At 35.3% G+C, this 20,674-nt stretch overlaps 3 protein-coding genes across 3 annotated transcripts; 1 reads left to right on the top strand and 2 right to left on the bottom strand.

Moving 5' to 3' along the window:
• Positions 1-1,258: 1,258 nt before the first annotated feature.
• LOC130466226 (uncharacterized) lies at positions 1,259-4,642 on the bottom strand. Its single transcript, XM_056834924.1, has 3 exons — positions 4,295-4,642; positions 1,747-3,938; positions 1,259-1,644 (listed from the first exon to the last, which is right to left on the bottom strand). Exons 2-3 carry the CDS (start codon positions 3,933-3,935, stop codon positions 1,593-1,595), a joined length of 2,241 nt encoding a protein of 746 aa, XP_056690902.1. The 5' UTR covers positions 3,936-3,938; positions 4,295-4,642; the 3' UTR covers positions 1,259-1,592.
• Positions 4,643-5,259: 617 nt separating this feature from the next.
• On the top strand, positions 5,260-12,022 carry LOC110785551 (disease resistance protein RPS2). The gene is made up of 3 exons (XM_056829209.1): positions 5,260-5,515; positions 7,373-9,645; positions 11,386-12,022. The coding sequence occupies exons 2-3, from the start codon at positions 7,390-7,392 to the stop codon at positions 11,431-11,433; spliced, it is 2,304 nt and encodes a 767-aa protein (XP_056685187.1). The 5' UTR covers positions 5,260-5,515; positions 7,373-7,389; the 3' UTR covers positions 11,434-12,022.
• A 3,394-nt stretch (positions 12,023-15,416) lies between these two features.
• Positions 15,417-18,984, bottom strand: LOC110785524 (disease resistance protein RPS5-like). Its single transcript, XM_021989974.2, has 2 exons — positions 17,292-18,984; positions 15,417-16,749 (listed from the first exon to the last, which is right to left on the bottom strand). Exon 2 carries the CDS (start codon positions 16,722-16,724, stop codon positions 15,570-15,572), a length of 1,155 nt encoding a protein of 384 aa, XP_021845666.2. The 5' UTR covers positions 16,725-16,749; positions 17,292-18,984; the 3' UTR covers positions 15,417-15,569.
• Between the last annotated feature and the right edge of the window lie 1,690 nt (positions 18,985-20,674).

Genomic DNA, 20,674 nt, shown 5'->3' with positions numbered 1-20,674 from the left:
ATTACATTACACTATTAACACTTAAATCAGATGGCTTCGTTTTGTCATATAATTGTGTTACTTTTCTTTTTTTTTTTTGGTAAAATAGAGAATAATGTTATGTTACACTTAAATCAAATGGGTGTTGGTATAATGTGCAATTTGGCTGCTGTTTTGTTCTTGTATATTTCTTGCACAATATGTAACGGGTATGTTGTAAACACATAAGGAGATCTCAAGTTTAAGTGTAGAGCTTTGTGAAGGGTAGGAACTAATAGTCACTGTGTTCGAAATTAAAAAATCGGAGGTACATGATAGGATAAGTTACTTAGAATTTGATGCCTCTCTCTTGTGTATATTCAAAAATTGCTGTACTTGGCATGATTGTTCGTGATACAGAAGGGGATGTCCTGATGTCTGCAAGACTACCTTATGTTGGGGTGATCCCTGTTGCACAAGCCGAGGCCAAGGGGATTTGTTTTGGTCTAAGATATGCTCATGATGCGGGGTTCCGTTCGTCGGAGGTTTAAACTGTTGCCATAGCATTGTGGAAATGATCCAATCAAAGAAGACAAAAAGAAGTAGAGCACAGGTTGTGGTTAATGATATTGTAGCTTTAGCACGCAACTTTACTTATTGTAGCTTTAATTATGTTAGTAGAGTTTGTAATAAGGTGGCCGACTCTATCGCTAAAGCCTCTATATCTTTGGAAGGGGTGAAAGTATGGATGGAGGAATGCCCTTTGAATGCTAAGCTACCTTTCTGTCAAACACAACTGATAACTATTGAAGCAACCACCTGATCACAACAGACCAATATGAGCTTGCAGAAACAACAGACACAGCAAGCATGCAGTACAAACAGTCAGCCTGCTCAAAGAGTAACCAACCCACAACAAAAACAACCACAGTAGCCTGCATAACCAGCAGCTAATCACACATCAGTAAGCAGAAGCAGTACTCAAACAGCAGACAACCAAAATTAAGGCGCTAAGCCAGAGAGTTTGGGATAGTGGAGGCATCTGGTGTAGTTGTGTTACTTTTATTGTCACTCACATATACTTATATAGCACATAAAAAAGAATATAGTGCTGCAGCATTCACATAAAAACAAGCAGTCTATTGTGTATATAGTGTTGCAACACGCCGCACATTCTAGCAGCCAAGCTAACTACTCTCACGACTCACATTCGCACACCAAAACACACAGACCACACTTAGCTAACAACACACATGGTACACTTGCACACACATCCAACAATAAATACTGCAGCAACATATACTCAAGGCATTGTCAAACTTTATTAGCTCTAAAAGAGGTAAAAGGAGAAGGCTGTGATTTCATAATTTGATAGACTTGAAAAAAAATCAGCAAGATAATATTGAAATATCAACTGACAAATACAAAAAAGCATCCTAGCTAGTTGTTGATCCCAAAATTCAGTAGTTGGCTAGGCTGGTTTTTCTCCAACTAGTTAGCAGGTAAAAAGTTAGAATAAACGTATTACTAACTTGTAACCAAATTCATCACACTTCCAAAAGTATAATCAAAACTGATGATGTTGCCTCTTTTTCCTTGATCTTCTTTAACAACCAGGGACAAATGTAGTTTGGTTACGTTGTCCGAGATGTAGATGTTGATGAACCTCCATGCAAATCATGTGATCTGCCCATCACAACAACAATAAAAACATGAGTTTATGTTAAGTAAAAAAAGGGATAAAATGTTAATTTCAAAAAATTGCTTCCATATTAAACACAAAACTACCTTAATGAACACGTTTTCTTATTATGACCTTTCTGTCTACATATACTACATGTTACTTTCCCTCGAACTGATTCGTCCATCTCATTCCGTAACCGTTTAGACGGAGGTCGCCCCTTAGTGCGTTTCTGATCAGTATCAGCAACTACTTTAGGTCCATTGTAAGGCGACCAATAGTCTTTGTCAGGAATGGGAAAAAATCTAGCATTATAAGTTCCCACATATTCTCCAGATGTGAAATAAGGATCAATGAATTGAGAGGGGGAGAGGCTGTATGCTCTACAACAAGCAAGCACGTGAGAACATGGGATTTTGTAAATTTGAAGTTTGTTACATGTACAAGTCTTCAAGCTGAAATTGACAGTGTGGGAATGACCACCCTTTCTATCAGCCCTATCACCACGACCCGTTGTAACCTGATAAATTCCATGTTCATGATGAAAAATATCAACCTTGTGGTGCATAGCTTTTTCTGTATTAGTATCCAAGTCCTTAGTTACTTTTATAGTATATGCATGACCATCTAACAACCTTTTCTTTGACAATCGACGTCGCTCCACAAAATATGAGTTAACTCGATAGAAAGTAAGCTTCACAAGTGCCGTGATTGGCAAGAAACGAGCTCCCTTAAGTACATTGTTGAACACCTCTGCTAAGTTGGTTGTTTTGAGGCCATATCTATAGCCTCCATCGTGACAAAGTGACCACTTTGAAGCATTAATCTTTCCTATATATTCACGAGCCTTCTCATTCATTTTCGCTATCATATTCAAACCATAATCAAATTTCTTCTTTTGATGTTGGAAAGCTGTCCAACCAACTTTGTTTTTCAACTCTCTGTTTTTGAATTCCGTATTGACATTTGAAGTCAAGTGACGAATGCAAAATCTATGGTACGCATATGGCTCGGTCCAACCACTATTATCTTGAGTCATAGCTTTCATGATACCCAAATGTCGGTCTGAAAGTACACACAATCCAGTTCGTTGTGTCACAAATCTCCTAATACATGCCATAAACCATGGCCAACTATCACCATTTTCTCCTTCGACGATGGCAAAAGCAAGGGGAAATATTTGGTTGTTAGCATCAACACTCATAGCTATTAGAAGTGTCCCCTTATATTTTCCATACAAGTGAGTCCCATCGATAGTGATAATGGGTCGACAATGTTGGAAGCCCTGTATTGAGGGTCCAAATGCCCAGAATACTCTTTGAAAAATCTCAAAATTGGGATCTGCAGTTCGATGGTTAGCAAAGTGCACAACAGTCCCTGGATTAGCTTTCTTCATTTCTTGCATAAAGTGCGGGAGTATTTGAAAGGACTCCTCCCAATCACCAAATATATAAGCTATTGCCTTTTGTTTTGCGAGCCAAGCCTTCTTATATGAGATTGTGAAATGATATTGTTGCTTGATAACCTCAATTAGGACACGAACTTTAATGGAAATATCTGCCTCCACAAGATTCCTTATATGGTAACTAATGAATTTAGAGTCCATGTTTCGATGATCTAGTTGAAGAATGTCGCTGACGCATGTGGAATCATGAGGACCTTGGTAGGATACAATTGTAAACACATCAGAAGAATAACTCTTCTGTGAACCTCTGAGCTTCCAAGAACACCCAATTGGTTTCCGGCCACACTTGAACGTGACTGTGTGAGGTCTAGACTCAAGTACAATAAAACGTTGATTTTTTTTTATAGAGTAGCTAGTAACAGCCTCATTCAATGCACCTTTGTTGGAAAATTCTTGTCCGACACAAAATTCAGCACCTGGTTTGTAAGACACCATAGAAATCCAAGTAATCCATTTGTTTACTTCATCATCATTAACATCACTTAAACGGGAAAACTCTTGAACCGTAGCACCTAATGCCACAACATTTTCTTCTTCATCTACTTCCTCCTCTACAATGATATCATCACCAACCATATGTAGTTCTTCATTGGCATCTTCTCCTTCTCTGTCTACTCCATCACTATCAACATTATTACGATTCAAAGACACAAATTGAAGCTCATCTAATCCTATTGGTTCTTGTTGCAGGTGGTTGGTAATAGGAGATGTACAAGTATCCAAAAGACTGGTATGAGTTCCATAATCAATATTCATTTGATTTATAAAAAATTGGTCATCGTTGAGCATCCGTGTAAATGACCCAACGAATGGATAATTTGAGTTTTCCATTTTCTACAATACAAAGAAATATAAATCAGGTGTATGACCCATTATCCAAACACAAATACACACATTATTCATGAGCAAAACAAATCAAACCCAAACTATTTAGGAAATTTTGATAAGCCTACTTATTTCAAATACTCTTCAATTGCACTATGAAATATTACCTATAATTAGTAGAAATAAGGTCTAATTCAAAAATCAAGAATTAGTGGTGAAATAGGGTCTAACTAATTATCAAGAATCAATTTCTTATACGAACTTGAATACTTGATGCCTCAACATTTTTTTTCAATAATCAACTTCCCCACCAATGTTTTCTGTAATTGATTGTAAAACTAAGACAATTTTTAGGAAAGCATTACCTGGTAATTATAATTTGCATTTGAAGGTGGTGATGGCTTAATGCGCAATGGTGGATTGTTGCTTCTTCAACTTGAAGGAGAATAAGAGATATATATGCCTGACTCTGCCTTTGAAGGAGAAAAGCTTGACTCTTCTTTTGAAGGAGATGATTTGTTATTGCGGGATCGAAGAAGGTGAAGCAATTTTATTTATTTTTTGATTTTAATTATCTGCCGTGGTTTTCATTTTTTTGGGGTTTAATTAGGTTCGGGAAGTCCGAGTCTACGTGGACACTAGAAGAAGGAAATATTTTTGGGGAAACACTAGATTGAGAATTTTTTTTATTTTATACACTATTTTGGGAAATGGTTCGAATTATTACGTTTCTATCAATATAGCGTTCACTGAAAATTTAAAGTTAATTCTAATAAACTTTTATGAGGGATATGAACCAATGCCTCTCATCGAAAGTTGTCTTTGCTTAATTACTTGCGTTGTTGTAAGTCTTTGTAGACATTATATTGTCGCTCGTTCTTAAGCTTTTCAAGACTCAACAAAGTCTTCACAAAAGAGATACAATATCGTCGCCGGTCTCGCTTATGCCTGTTGTGCGCACACAAGTGTCCCATTCGACCCTCGACCCTCACTCTTGTCTCCAATAGGCAAGAGTGCCTATTCTGATCAAGCACCCGCCTATGCCCCTCAAGTTTTGAGATACACTTTCTGCACAAGGCCTCCCCATAAACAAGAGTACACACACGTTCTGGTGTCCAAAAACTCGGACCATGCATGACACCTTGTCATTATAACAGAAAAATTCTACTGGGAAAGGAGATCCGAACTATTGACTTATTATATACAAGTCTCCAGCATTAATCACTAAACCAGAATCTCATTGATAGATTAGATACACATTATATTAGTTAAAGGGACAAATATTTATGAACATTAGGAGAAATATCCGTGGAAAATGAATAAAAACAAATTGGAAATAAAAGACTATTTAATTTTGAGGTGAGATTGCTTCCTTCCTTCCTTCCTGAGTAGTTCTACCTGCTTCCTTCCTAGAAAGTTAGACTTTTGAATGTGAACGGAAGTTTTCCACGAACCGACATCCAAGTATAAATTTAAAGAGATTGGAGGACATTTAAATTTGGTGTTTCAAATACTAGATTCTTTCCAATTTGACTCGTTCAATATTGCCTCCGATCCGATCCTCATTTCTTTAACCAAGGAACCAGGTTGGTATTTTCGGATCCTTATCTTTGTTTCTTGTTGTTTTCATGCTCTGTAATTTACTTGTTTTTTTACTGTTTTAATTTGAATACTTTTTCTTTTCATTTTTCGCTACATGAAATTTGTTTATTACATGTCGTCTTAATTAAGAGAGCAATAATCCAAAACCAGACTTAAATTCTTGTTACAAAATATGAATGAAACAACATTATACTCCGTATTAATTATCAATGCCCATTATTAAAAACTTCAAACACGAAATATATCATCTTGCCACATATCGCTTCTTATTTACCTTTGACATGGCGCCTCATTAATTCTAAAATATTCTAACCACCATGCCATAACTTATTTTGTTGTTTTCTATATATTCAAAAGTACTCTCTCCGTCTCTTTTTGTTTTTACGTTTGGTATTTTTCACGCGTTATAATGAATAATTAATTTGCATCGGGATTTCTCAATTTTTTTTATTTAAACAAGATAAATTACTTTTATTTATAATATTTTCACTTTTATCAAAATTCTGATATTGGAAAATAAGAAAATTTTAATGTCTCAATGAAAAAGTGTGAAAGATTAAATGACCCAATAATGGGACACTAATTTTGATAGAATACTAAGTTATTTATGTGATAATATAAAAGGAAATGTAAAGAACATTTTGAAAAACCCAAAATGAAAAATGTAAAAAACAAAAATAGACGGAGGGAGTATATTAACACAATATAATTAGAAAATTGATCTATATCATTCCTAGTCTCTAATCACTAATTACTCATTACTTACGAGCTACTAATCCGACATAATAAGTATTATTAAAGCATATTCAATGAATATTTAAGTTCGACTCAAAGCAAGTCATATACTAATCTAATTGATGAAATTTTGTAATATAATATCTAGGGTTATCGCTTGAACCAATAATTAGTTATAACATTATATGTGTAACCATTAACGAGTCTGGGTTCGGATTTAACTCGTGACCTTTTACGAGTTGAGTTAATGAGTTGGGCTTAAAAACTTGTGAACTTCATTTTTAATGAACAAAAGGTCTTGCGCGCTCAAGGTGTACAATAAATTTATTGTACACCAAGATAACTTTTATTCAGTTTTTTGTAACTTTAACCTAGTTTTGATTAACTTTTATATTAGTAAAAAAAGTTGATAGATAAACATTTTAAAGGGTTAAATGATTAATTTTATACATTATTATTGATTTTGAAGAAATAATTTTTATTAAAATAAAACTTTTATCACTAAAAAAAATAGAAAACTTTTACATATACAAGAGTAACTTTTAACCATGTTGAGTTAACTTTTACTTCGGTGTACAATATTTATGGTACACTACTTGTAAATAAGAATTTGTGTTTAACGAATTTTAATGAATCACCGATTTCTTCTTTTATTACAATGCAAAAGAACAAAGGACTGTAACAAGTTAACAACACATCAAAATACTCCGTATAGCTAAGCTTGATCGTCCAAACTTGACAAGTTTGATACTGAGATTAAGCGAGATATGTCCATCAAGTGACATTCTCGTAAATATAATAAAATAATATACAATCTACACATTGCATATACAATCTAATTAATATTTGTAAAAAAAAATTAAATATAAAGACACTGCATATAATATTTAGATTGTATATTTTGATAATTTATTTACGAAAATACTCTTTAATATGTTTGGCTAGCCAATCAACTAGATTGACTAGGCGGAGCTAATATTAAGCTGTTTCATATTGATCACAGATTAAAAAATAAGCTGTATAATGGAAATTGGGGACGGGGAGATTTTGTGTTCACAAACTAGTGCAGTACTTCGTATTAAATGGTTATGTTGTTGTTTTTGTAGATCAAAGTGCTGATCAGATGAACATCAGAGTACCTTTACTTGATTCATTATTGGCCATGGTAAAGAATTTCCCTGATGCATCATGTAATGGAAGGCTCAGAAGCAGAGCTGAGTATCTTGATAAGCATCCTGAAACAAACAATGATCATTCACAACCTCATAAACGCAGAAAACTGCAGAAATCCCTGTGCATCAATTCTGAGCTTGTTATGAAGATAATTGAATGGTTAAGAAACGATGAGATAACTTCCATTGGTGTTTATGGAATGGGTGGGGTCGGAAAAACCACCCTTGCAACACATCTCCACACCAATATTACTGATAATATTACTGATCATATTGCTTGGATCTCTGTTGGGATGGATTTTACTGTATACCAATTACAGCAGAAAATTATCGACGCTTTCAACCTTGATTTTCGGAATGATAAGGATGTGATCAGAAGAGCGGGAATCATACATGCATTTTTGTCCTGCAAAAGAAAATGCATACTCTTCCTTGATGATATATGGGGTGAATTTCGCCGTGAGGAAGTTGGCATTCCCAAGAAATGCAAACTGGTTATTGTTACTCGTTTACTGGATGTTTGTCGTATGCTTCATTGCCAGAAACTCATTAAAGTTGAGCCACTCTCAGAGGAAAAGAGTTGGCAGCTGTTTCACCATACAATAGGAGGATATGGTGTTTTAGATTCCAAACAAGACTTCTCTTCTGTAAACTCTCTTAGGAAGCTTGTGTATTATGAGTCTGCAGGTCTCCCTCTTGCTATAGTTGCATTGGCCAACAACATGAGGAAGGAAGTCCTTGAAAATGTTGATCTCATTTCTATGAGGTCGTCCCAGTTGGAATGTATGCTCAGTCAATTGAAGTTGTCTTATGATAGATTGAACAACATCAAGTTACAGACTTGTTTCTTGTATTCTGCATTATACCCTAAAGGTTATTCCATCAGTAAAGAAGAGTTAATACGTCTTTGGATTGGAAAGGGGATCATAGATGATGTGCCATCGTTACAAGTACAGTACGATATGGGCCATTCGATCTTGAACAAGCTTCTCAACTCTTGTTTGCTGGAAACTTGTCAAGAAGATAAAGGGAGTGTTAAGATGCATGATCTTGTTAGGCGTATGGCTCTTTCCATTTCCAGAGATGAGTTCATGGTGAAAGATGGTGTACCTTCAAAGTTGGAGTTCAGTGAGAATCTCAATCTCTCTGTTGCTTCCTTGATTAAGTCGTCAATTTCACTGATCCCATGTGGTATTTCTCCCAAGTGTACCAATCTCTCAATCTTACTTTTGAAACACAACCCTCTCGAGGTAATCCCAGAATCATTTTTCTTGCACATGCGTTGCCTTCGTGTTCTGAATCTATCTGATACTCGTATTACTAGACTTCCCAGTACTATTGAGGCTTTAGAAGAGCTTCAAGTCCTAGATCTTAGCAGTTGTCAGAAACTGAAACAAGTGCCCCCACTGTCAAAACTTGTTAAACTAAAGTTCTTGGACCTCTCTGAAACTGCAGTTGAGCAGGTTCCTCGCTGTCTTGAAATGTTAGAAAGGCTCACAGAGCTCAACCTATCATCTATACCTGAACCAAAACAGTTTCCTAAGGGGTTCTTGTCTACCCTATACAGCTTAAAGAGTCTGTCTTATCATGTTGAAGGCATAATTCATGAGCTTCAACATCTGAAATCATTGGACATTCTTGATGCTACATTTGACAATCTTTCTGACCTGAGTATTTACGTAAGGTCACAGCATTGGCGCACATTAGAGTGCTTCCATTTACAGGTTGGTAAACAAATAACACCGAGGAAATCATACAGCAGAGGAGTATCCCTTCATGGCTGTATCTTGAATGAAAAAACTCTGCTAATACCAGATGACATTCGAGAGCTTTATGTTGATGATTGCAGGGGTTTCTGCAGCCTATCTGATATCCTGTGTCACAACAATGTTTCAACCCTAGAAATATGCAGCATTAGTAGATGCCAAGATGTTGAGAAACTTCTTACACGAGGTTGTATACAGAATCTACAGTACCTTGAATCATTAAAGGTTGAAGAATGTCCACAGTTAAAAGACTTAATAGTAGAGGAGGAGGTTGGCAAACCTGCTGTCATTGATCTCCCACAACTGAAGGAGCTAGTTCTCACCTCGTTACCTCAACTGAATAACATCTATGAGGGTCGACTAGTTTGTACTTCTCTTCGGTTATTTACAGTAATGGACTGTCTAAACCTGAAGCGCCTTCCATTCTCCTATACCAAAGATGTAAGAACATTAGGTTACTTTTATCATTAGTTAGGTTACTTTTATCATTGGTTGGGGGTCACTTTTATTATTAGTTAGGGTTACTTTTATCGTTGGTTATGGTCACTTTTATTGTTAGATAGGGTCACTTTTATCCTTAACTAGTGTTACATTTATCCGAAAACGGTAAAAGTCACTTAGAAAACATCTAATATAATGAAAAAAACATAAGATTAGAATATTCCAAGCACCATCTAGACACGCTAGGCTATGCAGGACTTGAACCCACACCATGTACGTTATTGCACATTGCTCTACCATTTGAGCTAATAGCCTTGAAAACATACATTTGCCACATTCAAAACACTAGTACAAGGGGCCTAAATTGGGGAGGAAACAAGAGGTTAAGGATACAGAGAGTAGCTATATGTTTGTGTTGTAGTAGCATGTTGGGCAAAGAAGGATGGTCATGAAAGAAGGGTAACTAACTAGTTAATCATAAAACACCTTTATGTGAAATGCAAGAAGATAATTATTTATGATGAGCAGTTAAATGTTCTGTGGTCATGAAAGATAATGAATCAAACATATATGGGTTTTAACTTTTAAGGTAGTCCATTTCCAGCATATATTAGGCCAATACCATACCAACATTACAAACCTAAATAATGTTAGATCATGTTCAATGAACACCATTTATTACATCCAATTATCTGAGATAAACAACAATTGGTCAATTCCTAAGTGTATATTCAAAGTTTCAAGGTTATAACAGATTCAGACATCAAAATATGAAAAAACAAGAATCATACAACCTGGCCAGAAGAGCACCCGGCTTGAATCTGGATTAGTCTGAACTTAATAGACTTAGGCTACGGATTACCATGTTAGGTACCCTAAAAAACAAAACTACTACTCAATTTTACTTAAAAAGTTGAGACGAACCTGCACGGGTGTGCCATTAGTATTTAGTAGCAGCACGTTGAAGACCCTTCTTCAATATGAAACTATGAAACTGGTCCAAATCAACACACTTGACCTCACTGCTAATACGAACCCCCTTACATTATCCTCAGCCATTAACAAAAAATTTAAATAATTCAGGCAAAATACGGTTTATGCACCCGTGTGTACAATGTTCACTGTGCACCCTGTTTTTCAATGAACATATAGTTCAAATACAAAGAACATATTGTTTATACCCATAGAACATATAGCCAATGAAAATATAGTTCAAATCCATAGAACATATAGTTTAAATATTTTACTAGTACATGTATATTGAAATGATCCTCCGTGTTCATTAAATTTTCAATAAATGTTCAACGGGGTGCACAATGAGCACTGTGCACCCGAGTGTATAATCCAAATTGCATAATTCAGGTAAATTATACGCAATTAACGGCAACATTGACAAACACACAGAGAATTATACAACACTAGCAGGCTAACAGCTTTGCCCTTTAGTTTAAACATCAACTTGTTAGTAAAATCAACCAATATCAAATCAACCAGAAACGAACAAGTCAACAAAATTCACCCTCACAATATTCAGTTCACCAATTTACCTATAAAAAACGATAAATTAACTCACCTTATATATAATACTGATGGTGAACTTATATGATACTAATGAGAAACTTATATTATACTAATGGGAAACTTATAAGTAATGAAATATGTTGTTTTAAAATTTACCTTAAATTGATCTGAATTTTCTTTTATTCTTTGAGGAATAACTTGAACTTTTGATTTTTCTAGGGCTTGTGTTCCCCCAATTTCTGGATCTGGAATATTGTTGGAGCGTGAATTTGCCTTCGCTATTGCAGCAACCCATGTGTTAGGGTTTCACCATTAAAGTATTAAATCGAATTTCTCTCTCGTCTCTCATTGTTGAGTGTAGATTCGAAGAGTTTTCTCTCTCCTCTTGATTGTAGATTCGAAGGCTTTCTACCGGCCCTCTTCTCTGTGCTCTTGGATGGTGTCTCCTCTCGCGTTTCTCTCTCATCTCGCGTTTCTTTCTCTTGATCCGTTGTTTTTTTTTTTTTGGAAATAAAGAGTGACTTGATCCGTTGTTTACGTTTGAGAAAATGAGTTTCTTCAAAAAAAAAAAACAAAAAAAAAAATGTCGCACGTGTGTGTTACGCGCGGTTGGATGTACATTAAAAATACTGTAGATCGGGGGAATGCAAAATACTTGTCTTTTATTCCGTAACTGAATTTCGTTTATCTCCTAACAGATTTAACATATAAATCAGGTTTAGGTAATAGTGTTTATCTCATACTCCTTCCGTTCCAAAATGTTTGTTACGTATTCCTTTTAGGTTGTTTCAAAATGTTTGTTACATGGGGGAATCTTTCCTTTTATAAACTTATTATAATATTATTTTTTGTGCCAACTTTTAATTTTAATTGGTCCAATTTTTTTAACTCATTAAATTTCTTTACAATTTAACAAGTATGTTAAGTTAGCAATCTTTGTGCTTTTCCATTATTGGTTCATTTTGATAAATAAAACAATCTTATTGGTTGTTGTAATTATTAGTGGATTGGGGTTTTACTTGGTTTATTTTTTTAATAAAAAACCAAAAGAATATTTATTGTACGTTAATAAACGTGCAAAAGTCCAAACGTAACAAACATTTTGGAACGGAGGGAGTAATAGATTCCTATGTTTTTAGGATAGTTAGTTTATCCCTTGATTTAGGGTTTCCAATTCATTATAAAGATCACCAATATAATCACAAATCTCCAATTAAAAAAAAGTAATGAATAGCCTTCTATTCATTGCTACAATATTTATCGTCTCTCTTTATTTATTCATCATGGCAGACAAATCTCCATATCACATATATTGTTTGTCAATATACCATACCTTATTCAGAAAAGTTCTACGATTAAAGCCGAACCAGAAGAAAAATAGTATTGTAGCCTATTCCACTGGCCGCCTTCCATCAGAGCTCGAATCTAATATTCTTGAAAGAATATCGCTAAACCCCTTTTCCGTCTCCAGTGCGTTTGTAAGCGTTGGCGTGATGAAATTAAGAACCCTACTTCATAAAATCTCACATTAGCCAATTTCAAATTCATAATGGGAATTCCACCTCCTTCATCCTCTTTGATTTTTATAATTTATCACCTCAGTTATGTGCGATAAATTTTGACAATAATTCTACCACTTTGAAGCTCAAGGAGCTAGGCAGACTTTCTGTTCCTAGTGATTTAACCGTTATTAGTTCTAGCAATGGCTTGCTTTGTTTCCAAAAAATAGATTATGATCCCGGACCGAAAAATACAATAAGATTTTCGATATGTAACCCTATAACCGGCACCAGATTTAACAACATATCTCCCTTGGTATTGAACTATGACATTTACTCGTGTACTCATATGGTTGGGTTTGGTTATAATTGCCCGAGAGACGATTTTAAAATATTTTACTCGGTTCCACACATGGATGACCATGTTGTTGGTAAAGCTTGGGTGTATAGCTCAAAGAGAAATTCATGGAAAAGAATACAAGTTCCTCCTCCATGTGGATTTAATTGCAGTAATGAAATGGTTAATTCGAATATTGTGTTGTATTGGATATGTACGGGGTGTCCTACCGGCACTACCTGGTACCGGCAGAATTCCCCGTATGTAAACTTAACCTGCAGGTAATCTGGTCATCTTAGGTAAATAACCTCTACCGGCATTATTTGCAAGACCCCTTCCGGCATTATCATAAAGACAACCAACCAAGGGTCACTATCAACAGGTCGCTATCTAACCACAAGGGACCTACCCGATCGTACTCTTGGATTGGTCTATATAAGGAGCACCTCATTTATTGCTATGAGGTACACAAACACTTAAACACACTTCTTTCTTACTCTCTAATCATCTCTTAATCATCTCTTAATCTCTCAGTAATCTTACTTAAGCATCGGAGGGGATCCTCGAACCACCCCGAGGCTAGTTAATCCATTCTGTTGTGCAGATACCAACCGACACTCTCGACAGGAATCCAGTATCCCACAGTCAGCTGTTCTCATTCCACACCCGAAACAAGGTCGTCAAGAAAACACCTCTAATAAAGTATACGTCGTAAAGTATCAACGTATGTTTGAATATCATCCCATGTTTGAGTGTCTTGAAATAAAGGAGTATACAACGGACATATGGGTTTTGAAGAAGAATCGATCATGGGTTAAATTGATTCACAATCTCTCACTCAAACAAGCTCTAGAAAGTGCATTGGAAAGCGATCGGATTTTTGAAAATTTAACAAATATAAGTTCATATGTACCGCCGTTGCCGTATGCTTATTCGGAGGATAAATCGGAAATACTAATTGGTTTAGGTGAATCCATCCAGACTTTTGTTCGTTGTGATCTACGCAGTGAAGAGTTAAAATCGGTCGACATAAGTGGTATACCTAATGATTGGAAATATGGATATAAAGGGATGCCATGGACTGGTTCTCTTGTTTGCATCTCTAAGCTCCACTTCTTAGATTGCTTTCTATTTTACCCGATTTTTACTTTATTTTCATGAAAATAAGGTGAACAGGACATAACCTTTGTATTTTTTTTTTTTATTACTTCATAGTTTCTACTATTAATGTAAGCAATGATTTCGTGAAATTTAAAGTTAGACGTGCAATAATTTTTCCTTTTTTACATCAAGTGGTAAGGCTCGCAAACGTAGACGTACATCTTACTACGATATCAAACTCTCAAACAAATATTTAATCTCTATCTTAATAAGGTATATATATAATTTTATTTTAACTTATTTAATAGAATCCGTACATTGATCTAGAGCACTAGCTTTAATTAATTACAAGTAAGAAGCACCAGCTATTTAATAATTACTCCTTACTAAATAGTTTTTTCATTCACAGTTTTTTTTTTTTTTTTTTTTTGATGGAAAGCTTTTGTATACTCTATCTTAGATGTTGTTTTATGGATTAGTTCGCATTTTGATTCAATTGATTGGTCGCATGTCAAAAATGATGGGAAACTCTATTATATTGTCCATTGTGGGTACAATATTTTATATCATGGTACATGTCAGCTTTGATATTGTTTTCAAAGTAGACTAGAAAATATGTTTAAAAAATTGATGTCGATGTTCTTCTTCGTATACAAGTAATGTAGCTAGTCAATAAATAATTATGAGAACACGATACAAATTCGGCATTATCAAGCAAAAGGTAAATTTGTGTTATAAAAATAGTAGCAAAATAATGCAAATTAAAAATAGCACAATACAATTTACCTTAACTAATTTTCAAACTAATGTGTGCTTCGAACTGTTATTTTAAAGGGTGATGATAAAGGTCGCAAGTTGCGACAACATTTAGTTGTCGCAATCTTATGTGTCGGAATTTAATTGGTACACATAGGCGCCACGTGTGCTATGCGTCATCAGATTATTTTTACTATTAATACAATATTTTTACTATGAAAATATGTAAATAAGGTATTCGAGATAAAGAAGGAAACAAATAAGAATATTAAGATTTTCCTACTTTTTTTTGAAACATATATAATAAGTTATATAAGTTAAATATTTTAGTTTCCAATTTAAATCATGACACGTATGCATGCCATGTCATCATTGTGACACGGCTTAAAAGTCGCATGTTGCGACCTTTATCATTTCCGTATTTTAAATACTCTATATCATATTATAATATTTGCGATCCTAAATTTATACGTAGTAAGTAATATAACAAACCATAAACACACATCAATCCAAGTTACATGTAATTTAGAGTTGAGTATGAAAGTAAAATTAAAAGATGCTTAAGTTGGTAATAGTTTTTATCTCATTTTTATCGTCATTAAAAAATGTTTATAGCTCGAATATTTACAATATCAGAGTACCTATATATAACTTGAAAAGTCTTTGAATGGGACAGAGTAAATTGAGAGAGAGTGAAGGGAAGTGAGTCTTTATCTTTTCTTTTCATGGCATCTAATATCTCTAGCCATATGCCTAACAAGATCATGCATCTTAATCCTCCTTTTATCTTGACAAGTTTCAATCAAACAAGAGTTGAGAAGCTTGTTCAATATGGTATGACCCATGTCATACTGTACTTGTAACGATGGCACATCATCTATGATCCTCTCTTTAATCCAAAGACGTATCAACTCTTCTCTGCTGATGTCACACTCTTTAGGGTATAATAACGCGAAACACAAGAAACATTTCTGGATCTTGATGTTGTTTAGCCTTTCATAAGACAACTTAAACCGACTCAATACATGTAATTCCAACCAAGTTATTGATATTCCATTTGATTTTGAATCATCATCATCATCATCCACAACCTTGTTCAAACAGTTGGCCAACGCGGTGATAGCAAGAGGAACTCCTCCACACTTTTGAGATACAAGTTTCTTACAATGTTGCATATCTTTGGAGTACGGAACACTGTTTCCCCCCACACTTTGCTGAAACAACCGCCAACTCTCTTCCTCTGAGAGTGGCTCAACCTTAACCACCTTCTGACAACGAAGAACGTGACAAACATCTAATAATTGTGATACCAAAACCAACTTACATTGCTTTGGAATACCAACATCCTCTAAACGGAAATCACCCCACAAATCATCCAAAAAGATTATACATTTTCCTAATCTACACAAAAGTGTAGATAGAATAGCTGCTCTCCTATTCAAATCCTTATCATCTTCAAGATTCAGTCCAAAAGCATTAGCAATTTTCTGCTGCAGTTGGTATACTGTGAAGTTTATCCCAACAGAAACCCAACCAGTAGCATTAACATCATCAATACAAGGGATATCATGGCTTAAAAGCAGAGTATATAGCTGTGTTGCTAGAGTTGTTTTCCCAATCCCACACATCCCATGAATGGCGATAATGTTTATCCCATCTTTCTCTAACCATCCAATGATTTTATTGACATAATTGGAGTTAATGGAGAGGGATGCTTCTTCTACTACTAATTTCCTACGTTTATTCTGAGGTTGGTTGTCAACCGTTTCAACGACCTCTCTTGTACGTTTTAAGTCATGGAATACACGTTGGAAGTTCCTTACGCTAGCGAAAATTGAATCAACTAGAGCGATTACTCTAGGCATTTTCTCCAAGCTTACTCAGATCGATCTGCAGGAATGGAAGAATAACCAATTACGAAAATGATAAAAGGTAGCAACATGCGACCTTTAAGTGGTGTCACAATGATGACATGGTATGCTTATGTGTCATGATTTAAATGGGAAACTAAAATATTTAACTGGGTTAGTTGTTCCTAATAATCAAGGTTGCAAATTGCGACAATATTTAGTTGTTCCTAATAATCAACAAGCACTTGTTTTTTTTTTTTTAATAATTTTACACACAGTAGAAAGTGGTTTGCTTAACATGTAGGTGATACAATTACCAATGTTTAGATGAATGATCTTATATCTCTTTATTATCTTAATAGGAAAAACAATATAATCTGTTTTTCTTGTGTGTGCTTATTTTAGTCAATTTTGTAGCATAATATTGAAGCATTGAACTCTCTAGCATAGCTAACCATAAACTAATTAATTAAGAGAACTACAATTTGCACCCTCAATAATCAAAGCGTTTAACCAAATGTTCGTAAAACGTTAAAGTTGTGAAAGAAAGTAGCAAAAGAAATAAGGAAAGAAATGGCTAACCTGAAGAATGATGAAGATGAACAATTTTAAGGAATGAGGAGGAGTTTGAATTTAGAAACAGTCAACTCTTGCAAATCTGAAATTTCATACTTTGGATCTGATTTGAAGTCTTATAAGAATTGGCACAGCAGTTTTTGCCGAGTTGCTTCGTTAGAAAAGTTAGAAACTCCATGGAAAAAGTCAAGTGGCGTATGTAGGAATACACACTGGAGTGACGGCAGTTATTTCAACTATTTGGAACTACGAACGTACAAAATTTTATATTCGAACAAGTTTATATCCTTTTCACCTTATTTAATTTTATTAATTTTATTATAATAGATTAGAATATACAAAAGTTATTAACAGAAAACATTTAAATTAGACTAGACCAGACCAGACCAGACCAGACCAGGTGAAGAGAACACATCATATGAATAAATCTATGGACACCCCCTCTGTATCTGGTTAAGGGTTACACTTCCCATTTGCGACTTTTTTTCTTTAATAGTTGTATTCCCTTCGTATTTTTTTAGGAGTCACATGTTGACCGACACAAATATTAATGAAATATTATTGAATTTGATATAATAATGATGTACGTAGCGTAATTGACAATAAAGAAATATAAAAAGTTACAAAAAATAAAATTATTTATGATTTAAATGAGCTCATAGAAAAGTAAAAATAATAAACAATTGGGAGTGAGTGTAAAAGTTACCAAAAATGGAATTGTAACTCATAAAAAAACACGGGCGGAAGTAGTAACTTATGACTTCTAAAAAAAACGGAAGGAGTAGTACATTTCTTGGTAAAATACCACTATATCCCTCTAAACTCATGATCCGCACTTCCAATTATATGAACCTTTTTCTCTCTTTCACGGCCCCACATATATTCACGTTATCTTTTCTCGTGATAAATAATTCATCCATTAGTTTCTTTTTAAGGTGTTCAACAATTTATCAATATAGTTTGAGAGATTTTATGGGTCAAATTTCATTTACAAGTCAATTGTGGGTCTTGCACTCTTGCCTTGTTAATTTTGAGAATATTATTTTGTAAATTCATTGAAAATTTATAACGCGTTTAGAATTTTTCTTATGGCCCCTTCTTGTAGGATTATACGAAGTACTTGTTTAGTTGTTTGTTTACTTTGAGTGAAGTGCTGTTCACCCTACCTTAGGCCTTTTTCGAAATTAGATGAGAAATTCTACTCAATTTTGATGAAGTTAGGACGGTTTTACCATCACAAAAACACATTCAAGATGACTAAATTAGTAAAGAAGTATCCAAGGGATTTGAGGAGCATTTCATTACATTTTAGAACACTTAACCCTTGTAACGACGTTGAAGTATTAAATATTTCCTAAAGTAGAGAAATAGTGAATTGGAGCGGTATGTGCTCACTCATATACACCACCAGTTCTTAAATAGACTTGATTCACACTAAATTTATTGTGGACCATGCCTTAAAGTAAAGTCAATAACTTATTCCTAATTTATTTTGGCATTTTATTAAGATTATTATGGGAAAAAAAATATCAAATTAGTGTCGTCGATATATGTTATGCTTGAATAATGTGATTTTAAGTCATAATTCACTTTTAAAAACATAGGGATACTATGCTTCAAAAAATGGTTACTATGTCTAAGAATTTTGGTGTTTAATTTATTATAGTTACTGTTGGGGTGTTAAAATGGGCTCACGTTACAATCCGAGCCGAAGTAAAGAAATCGCTCCGAGATTACAACTCGAACCGATGTTACAATCCGAGCCGATTTTAGAAGCACGTTCTTGAACAGATCTTCGGATTTGAAGAGCGAGGTTAAAAATCGCTCCGAGATTACAACTCGAATCGACGTTACAATCCGAGCCGAAGTAAAGAAATCGCTCCGAGATTACAACTCGAACCGATGTTACAATCCGAGCCGATTTTAGAAGCACGTTCTTAAACAGATCTTCGGATTTGAAGAGCGAGGTTAAAAATCACTCCGAGATTACAACTCGAATCGACGTTACAATCCGAGCCGAGGTAAAGAAACCGCTCCGAGATTACAACTCGAACCGATGTTACAATCCGAGCCGATTTTAGAAGCACGTTCTTAAACAGATCTTCGGATTTGAAGAGCGAGGTTAAAAATCGCTCCGAGATTACAACCCGAATCGACGTTACAATCCGAGCCGAGGTAAAGAAACCGCTCCGAGATTACAACTCGAACCGATGTTACAATCCGAGCCGATTTTAGAAGCACGTTCTTAAATAGATCTTCGGATTTGAAGAGCGAGGTTAAAAATCGCTCCGAGATTACAACTCGAATCGACGTTACAATCCGAGCCGAGGTAAAGAAACCGCTCCGAGATTACAACTCGAACCGATGTTACAATCCGAGCCGATTTTAGAAGCACGTTCTTAAACAGATCTCCGGATTTGAAGAACGAGGTTAAAAATCGCTCCGAGATTACAACTCGAATCGACGTTACAATCCGAGCCGAGGTAAAGAAACCGCTCCGAGATTACAACTCGAACCGATGTTACAATCCGAGCCGATTTTAGAAGCACGTTCTTAAATAGATCTTCGGATTTGAAGAGCGAGGTTAAAAATCGCTCCGAGATTACAACTCGAATCGACGTTACAATCCGAGCCGAGGTAAAGAAACCGCTCCGAGATTACAACTCGAACCAATGTTACAATCCGAGCCGATTTTAGAAGCACGTTCTTAAACAGATCTTCGGATTTGAAGAGCGAGGTTAAAAATCGCTCCGAGATTACAACCCGAATCGACGTTACAATCCGAGCCGAGGTAAAGAAACCGCTCCGAGATTACAACTCGAACCGATGTTACAATCCGAGCCGATTTTAGAAGCACGTTCTTAAATAGATCTTCGGATTTGAAGAGCGAGGTTAAAAATCGCTCCGAGATTACAACTCGAATCGACGTTACAATCCGAGCCGAGGTAAAGAAACCGCTCCGAGATTACAACTCGAACCGATGTTACAATCCGAGCCGATTTTAGAAGCACGTTCTTGAACAGATCTTCGGATTTGAAGAGCGAGGTTAAAAATCGCTCCGAGATTACAACTCGAATCGACGTTACAATCCGAGCCGAAGTAAAGAAATCGCTCCGAGATTACAACTCGAACCGATGTTACAATCCGAGCCGATTTTAGAAGCACGTTCTTGAACAGATCTTCGGATTTGAAGAGCGAGGTTAAAAATCGCTCCGAGATTACAACTCGAATCGACGTTACAATCCGAGCCGAAGTAAAGAAATCGCTCCGAGATTACAACTCGAACCGATGTTACAATCCGAGCCGATTTTAGAAGCACGTTCTTAAACAGATCTTCGGATTTGAAGAGCGAGGTTAAAAATCACTCCGAGATTACAACTCGAATCGAC

The sequence above is a fragment of the Spinacia oleracea genome, chromosome 1, assembly GCF_020520425.1.
Source record: "Spinacia oleracea cultivar Varoflay chromosome 1, BTI_SOV_V1, whole genome shotgun sequence".
Lineage (NCBI taxonomy): Eukaryota > Viridiplantae > Streptophyta > Magnoliopsida > Caryophyllales > Amaranthaceae > Spinacia > Spinacia oleracea.
The sequence above is the reverse complement of the archived record's forward strand: the minus strand, read 5'-3'. Positions and strand labels throughout refer to the sequence as shown.

Coding starts and splice junctions, on each gene's coding strand:
- LOC130466226 (XM_056834924.1), bottom strand. CDS start 3,935: ATGGAAAACTCAAATTATCCATTCGTTGGGTCATTTACACGGATGCTC. Junction 1,645..1,746: donor AAGAAAACGTGTTCATTAAG/GTAGTTTTGTGT, acceptor TGTGATGGGCAG/ATCACATGATTTGCATGGAG.
- LOC110785551 (XM_056829209.1), top strand. CDS start 7,390: ATGAACATCAGAGTACCTTTACTTGATTCATTATTGGCCATGGTAAAG. Junction 9,646..11,385: donor CATTCTCCTATACCAAAGAT/GTAAGAACATTA, acceptor TGATTTTTCTAG/GGCTTGTGTTCCCCCAATTT.
- LOC110785524 (XM_021989974.2), bottom strand. CDS start 16,724: ATGCCTAGAGTAATCGCTCTAGTTGATTCAATTTTCGCTAGCGTAAGG.